A 7,173-nucleotide genomic window follows, 5' to 3' on the forward strand; every position below is an offset into this window, starting at 1 on the left:
CTCACACAAGGCAGTAATGTGGATGATTTGCTGTACAGAAGCTAATTGGCAGCGGCGACCCTGAAAGAAAATGGATAAAGCTAGAAACAGTAGACTTTGTTCTCTCATTATCAGTTGGCATACATAAGTAATTCTCAATCTCAACCATACATAAACCTCGCTAGAAAAATGCCTCAAACATCCAAAACAAAATGGTGCAACAAAAATACTACACGTCCACTGCGTATACAAGGCAAATATGTGGCTGTAGCAACTAGACAATGTACATTTAAAAAACCCTTCCAAGAACAGCTAATAATTGAACTCTCATTTTCCTCCCTTCTTGGCGGCAGACTTGGTGACCTTAGCTCCGCTTGGGTCCTTCTTCTCAACACTCTTGATAACACCCACTGCAACAGTTTGGCGCATGTCCCTAACAGCAAACCGACCCAATGGAGGGTACTCGGAGAAGGTCTCAACAACCATGGGCTTGGTTGGAATCATCTTCACGAAACCAGCATCACCATTCTTCAAGAATTTGGGCTCCTTCTCAAGCTCCTTACCGGATCGACGATCAATCTTCGTTAGGATCTCAGCAAACTTCACAGCAATGTGGGAGGTATGACAGTCCAACACTGGAGCATATCCATTTCCAATCTGACCAGGATGGTTCATGATGATGACTTGGGATGTGAAGTTGGCTGCCTCCTTTGCTGGATCGTCCTTGGAGTTTGAAGCAACAAAACCTCTCTTAAGATCCTTGACAGCAACATTCTTAACATTGAAACCAACATTGTCACCAGGGAGGGCCTCCTGGAGTGCCTCGTGATGCATTTCAACCGACTTAACTTCAGTTGTCAGTCCACTGGGTCCAAAGGTCACAACCATACCAGGCTTGAGGACACCAGTCTCCACACGACCCACTGGAACTGTTCCAATACCACCAATCTTGTAAACGTCTTGAAGTGGGAGACGAAGAGGCTTGTCTGTGGGCCTCTTTGGCTCATTGATCTGGTCAAGAGCTTCAAGTAGGGTTGGTCCCTTGTACCAGTCAAGGTTGGTGGACCTCTCGATCATGTTGTCACCTTCGAAGCCAGAGATGGGAACGAAAGGAATTTTATCGGGGTTGTATCCGACCTTCTTCAGGTAAGAGGAAACCTCCTTGACAATTTCATCATACCTGGCCTTGGAGTACTTGGGAGTAGTAGCATCCATCTATAGAAGTTGAAAAAACACAAATTAGACTAACATCAACTTCATTCCAAGGATCGCAAAGCCAACAAGAAAAAGCATAAACCAGGGAAAATAAGGACTTCACATGTTAATAAACTAAAAAATTCCTGGCTGTCTATCAGAAGAATTCAATTTATATTGAGTATCTCAAGACCTTGGGCTAGAAATATAAACAGCAGGAGGAATGCAAGGAAAATTAACACACATTAAGCTCGGTAATGAAATTCATTTTGATTGTAAACAATTATGTGCATGAAAATTTTACAAAGTAAAGAAAGTGAAAAGACAAAAGATATTCAAAATCAAATCGCAAAGGCAAAACAAATAAAGAAAGATAGCCAAGGACTTATCCTCAATGGTTCCTTTTAAAGGACAGTTGATCTCATCAATGGGGGAGAAAAAAATTATCTCCAGGGTAGCTGGGCAAAGGTTTCATAAAATATCAGCATATGGGAGAGAAGGAATTGGACCACAAATAGTTTTCGGTTAATGACCAGAGCCACAAACCATTACCTCTCCAAAGGTATACAACACATAATCCTTCAATAATGTGAACACATATCATAGTATTGGACCATGTCCATGAATGCTAACAATTTTAATATCAACTCAAAATTGCATTTATACTTTGTATGCACCCTTTATTAGAAGGTGATTAATATCTGCGTACAACAAAAACAAACAAGCAATTATAAAAAGATGGTTAATTTCACCTTGTTGCAGCAGCAAATCATTTGCTTGACACCGAGGGTGAAAGCAAGGAGAGCATGCTCACGGGTCTGACCATCCTTGGAAATACCAGCTTCAAAACCACCAGTGGTGGAATCAATAATCAGAACAGCACAGTCAGCCTGTGAGGTACCGGTAATCATATTCTTGATAAAGTCACGATGTCCAGGTGCATCAATGACGGTGCAGTAGTACTTGGTGGTCTCAAACTTCCACAAGGCAATATCAATGGTGATACCACGCTCACGCTCGGCCTTAAGCTTGTCAAGCACCCAAGCATACTTGAATGACCTCTTGTTCATCTCAGCAGCTTCCTTCTCGAATCTCTCAATAACCCGCTTGTCAATACCTCCCAACTTATAGATGAGATGGCCAGTAGTAGTTGACTTTCCAGAGTCGACATGGCCAATGACCACAATGTTGATGTGAACCTTCTCCTTACCCATTATTGATGCCTAAAACTGAAGTAATATCAACACAAGAGTTAGTACTACAGATGGTAACAGCATCCATATATCAAACGGACCAAAACCCAAAAACATAAAAAAAAATCACATCACATGGCAATTAGAAAGAAAATTTGATAAACAGGAAATTATAAAGAAATCATCTTTAAGACGCAATTTCTGATCAATTCAATAATCATGTAATACTGGTAATTAGTAAGTGACAAATACAAATAATAGCAATTGAATCAAATTAATAACGATTCACAAGCTACATGATGAATTACAGTTGAATCTGCTAAGATTTAGATGAATAGACAAGCTAATTACACAATAAGTAAACTGCATATACTATTTATTACAATAACTGGAATACATAACAGTAAATCAAATAAAAACTAACTTGATTAAGCAAAATCAAAATAACCATAATAAAAACAAATATCATAAAAGATTTTGATCAAACGAGAAGGCAAAGAAAACAAATATAGACCATACATATCAATTAGATTGAAACATCTATGAACTGTGATTAAGAGAAATATAAGAGATTAATTAGCTTACCTTAAGAAATTGAAGTAGAGAAACTCTAACAAAAGCCCTGCCGAACGAAACGGAGCAAAAACAGGGCCAATTGTAGGCAAATCAAGCAGAAACGATCACTTTTATAGTGAAAACACAGGCTAGGGTTTTCTGAGCAGGCACTGTAAGTTTATTTACATAAATACCCTCGACAAAAAAACACAACGACGAACTTGCCCAGACGCAACAGTGAAGGAACCTTCTAAAAGTCAAACCACCGAATCTGTCCTTCCCTGGGTTCAATATTAAAACCCCTAATCTTGTTCAAAATTTTCAATAATATACGACAGCTACGAGCACTCCAAACCCATTACTACGATCAAAGAGCCAGCCTTTGATGTCTGCAATTTGTTTTTTAAATGTAAATTATTGATAACCATTATTGTAGTTGCCACAGAATTAAAAAAAAAGTAGACAGATGCCTTAAATGAGAGCTGCAGAACGTCTTTGTATAATTAATTTGTATCATACTTTAGTTTATACATATATATGTTTTAATTTGAAATTAACAGATTGGGGTATGATATTCTATGACATTAATTTCCATTGATTGAACAATAAATAATCACATTTGCCAGTTGAATAAATAAATTTATCACATTTAGTTATAATTTTGAATGAACTCAAAATAATATATATCTGAACAAAAACAGATGACATAAAAGAAAATACAGGCTGCTAGGTTTTGGTGAAGTCGACGTCGCGTTGAGTCAAAAATTCATCGAAATCTTGTAAAAGCTTGAAATCGTTTCCGATCAAATCAGCAACCTTGTTTCTCAAGTTCGTATCCGCAATCACTCCCTGGTTGTACAAATACAAACAACTTAGGAATTGCCAATACTTGTCATGATCGCTCAAGTGATCTTTAATTCTGTTACAGAAAATAAAAGCTTCCTTGTAACATTTTTTGTTCTTCAAATCTTTCTTGAATGAGTCGTTGTCCTTGTCACTTTCAAAGAGACTTTTAGAATTCATCATCTTACTCGTCAGTCGCCTGAAATTTGAAGGAGGAGGAATTAAGATATTAAATGTAATCTTAATATTATCTTTGAGGTGGGATTGTTTGATGATGGCAGTGGTGCTTTATAAAAATTTAGTGGGTTAATTCTTTCGGAAGTAGGAAATGATTAACGTGTGACCGAGTAATACTAGGAATAGGAAAACATGAACTAGTATTTTATCCGACATACTTATTTAACAGGATTTGGATAAGGAATACTGAATAGGGATAGGAGTAGGAGTAGGAGTAGGAGTAGGAATTAGCATGTAATAAAATAGGCCATCTTCTCCGGAATGCATTAAAAAGGACCAGGTTAATTATTTTAATATTTTTCAGGGTTTTTATTTTTAATTTTTGATAATTCATTATAACATTATTGTCTTTTTTAATAATTAAAATATCACTGATTAATCACAAATAAAATGTCTAAAATATTTTTAAGTTTTACGATATTATGTTATTAGGTTTTTGTGATTTCAATAATTAGAAAGTATAAAAATTGATAATGTGATTTAACATTTTGAAATAAGAGACTACGTAGTTTCTTTTATTGATATTTTAGTACCTGATAATTATATTGTTAGTAATGTATATCCAAGTTCATCAATACGTACAAAATAGATAGGTCATGTGATTTTTAGTGATATTTTAGTACTTTGAGATTATATTATTAGCAATTTTTTTAAATTAATCAACACGTGCAAAATAGATTTTATCAAGAGAGACGAAATATAGAGTTTTCTAGTTTTATCACACTATTTTCTCTTTTTTTTTTTCTTTCTAAATTCTATAAATATTGACATTACTAATTTTAGATGAAACCTAAGTTGATAAAGAGTGGAACGGTGGTGGAATCGCAACCAATTAACATTAAATGAATGAAGTACAACCATTTTATTAACGGTATTAATGAATTTGGATATAAATTGTTTGGATACAAATTGCTAACGTTTTATTGGACCTCTTATATTAAAAGGTTAAACCACATAATCAAATTTTATATTTTTTTTTCTATTTTATTATATTAAATTATTATTTTTTATGTTATTTATTTATAATATTTTTGACTTAATTTAATAATAATTAACTTGATTAAGAGTAAAAATTCATTATTTTATAAATTTCACTAATTTTATGTAAAGGGTTTATTTAGTTAAAATATCTTAATATAAATTTTTAGTTTTAATAGTTTAAATAATTAACTAATTTTTAAGTATGAATCTGCCCAATATTTCTTTAATAAAATCTGAATTTTATTTCAATAAGATTAAATTATTTATTTTAATATATATGAAAAAGAGATAAAAATATTATTGCAAATAAAAAACTCCATCAATATAATTTGATAAATTTAACATAAATAAAAAGTCATTTATTTACATAAGAAAATAATTCATTAATGAAAAATCTAACAGAATAAAATAATAATTAAATTATTTAATAAAAGAGATGGTATAATTCAATATTAAAAATAAAAAAATTAATTATCGTATTAGTCAAGTCATAAAACAGTAGTGTTTGCAACTGATACAAAATCTGAATTGATAAAATGACAAAACTATAGCTAACCCACAAGACATGGGCTGCAACGACCCAATGTACTCGCCTAAATTGGGAGAGTGTATATCACTCTCTCAATTTGGATCTAAATAATTCTTTGTTATTTCTTTTTTAATGTATCAGTGGAGCCTACTTTTAGCCATGTCAGTTGAAACTAACGTCTGTTTATTTGTCTATTAAGAGAAGGGCTTAGATTTTTAAATTCTAAATCATTAAGTGTATATTTGTGCTAAAAAATTGTATAAGGGCGAATTCGCTCTTCGGCCTAAAGGTTAAGGGCAACAATGCACCTTCTCCTTATAAAAAACCTAAATGAATAAAAATAGATTAAGTATTGTGATATTCAAGCTTGACCCTTATTCTACTTATGTAAGTTCAAATAGATCGAATAGTTATAAATTGTCTCAAATTACTTATACAATTAAATTTTCTTTTAAAAGTATAAAATTTGGAAATATAGTTTAAATTTTATAATATAAAGAGTCTTGTAGTTTTTTTGTAGTGATACTTTAGTGCATTGAACGTTATATCTTTAACTATTTGTATCCAAATATACAAATATTGTTTGTGATTCCACCACCATTCAACTTATTATTTAGCTTTCATTTAAGACTAATGACAAGATAGCTAATTTTCTTAGAGTTTAGAGAGAAAAGTCAAAAAGAAAAAAATAATCCCACAGTTAAATTCTTTTTTCGAACGTAGTCAATTTCGACTAATTTTGGATAATTTGACAATGCTAGAAAACTCTACATTTCAATATTTAACTCTACATTTCAATATTTATCTGACAAGATCGATTTTGAACTTCATTTGAAATCTAATGACAAAAAAATTAACAACATTAATAAATTTAAACATAAAATATTAATAATATAATTTTTAAAATATTAAAATGTCACCGAAGAAAATCATATAACTTCTCATACCAAAAAAATAAAGAAAAAAAAAACACCCATAATGCTCAAACTTGTTAAAAAATGATAAGTTCGTGATTCAATTTTCATTTATTACAATAAAGGGTGTCAACGTGCTGATCGAATACGAATTAGTGTTAAGAGCAGGTTACATTCCAGTTGCCTTCAACCTAAATTACACATTGACATAGGGCCCCAGAAGTTGTCGAGCTGGTAGATAATGAAGATTATTGCATGTGTAAAGACATTATTGCCCCTAAAATTAATCTATATAAAGAAAATAAAAGAAGATTCAATCAGATTACTTGCCACTCTCCCTCTTATTTTCACCTTCTCTCCTATCTTTCATATCTTAGTTTTGAAGATGATGAACGAGGATGTTGATATGTGCTTCTATGACAGGGGAGGCATTATGAAAACATTCTGGACAAATCGAAACCCAAGTAGGTTCATGACATATGAGAATGGGAGGTGTAACTTTGTTTATCCCATGCGTGATAGAGCAGAGCAAGTAATTCCTTAATCTATTGAGGAGAATCGCTATTGTAAAAGATGAAATGCGAATGAGCTATAGAAGAGAGAAATAGTTATAGGCATGGGCAATTTTTTCTATCTTGGTGACTATGTTCAAATAATGGGTGGTTTAGTGGTAAAGGTTTATGACCTTGGAAGTTTATGCAGTAACTTTAGAGGTTCATGTGTTAGATTTATCTAAGTAATTAATGAA

At 32.5% G+C, this 7,173-nt stretch overlaps 1 protein-coding gene across 1 annotated transcript; it reads right to left on the reverse strand.

Annotated features, from left to right (window-relative positions):
- Positions 1-75: 75 nt before the first annotated feature.
- On the reverse strand, positions 76-3,187 carry LOC8264984 (elongation factor 1-alpha). Its single transcript, XM_025158941.2, has 3 exons — positions 2,952-3,187; positions 1,926-2,402; positions 76-1,194 (listed from the first exon to the last, which is right to left on the reverse strand). The coding sequence occupies exons 2-3, from the start codon at positions 2,385-2,387 to the stop codon at positions 307-309; spliced, it is 1,350 nt and encodes a 449-aa protein (XP_025014709.1). The 5' UTR covers positions 2,388-2,402; positions 2,952-3,187; the 3' UTR covers positions 76-306.
- Between the last annotated feature and the right edge of the window lie 3,986 nt (positions 3,188-7,173).

The sequence above is a fragment of the Ricinus communis genome, chromosome 2 (assembly GCF_019578655.1).
Source record: "Ricinus communis isolate WT05 ecotype wild-type chromosome 2, ASM1957865v1, whole genome shotgun sequence".
NCBI lineage: Eukaryota > Viridiplantae > Streptophyta > Magnoliopsida > Malpighiales > Euphorbiaceae > Ricinus > Ricinus communis.

What these genes read in the sequence shown, in the direction of transcription:
- LOC8264984 (XM_025158941.2), bottom strand. Translation starts at nt 2,387, where the DNA reads ATGGGTAAGGAGAAGGTTCACATCAACATTGTGGTCATTGGCCATGTC. An exon ending in TGATTTGCTGCTGCAACAAG is followed by an intron (nt 1,195 to 1,925) that starts GTGAAATTAACC and finishes CAACTTCTATAG; the next exon opens with ATGGATGCTACTACTCCCAA.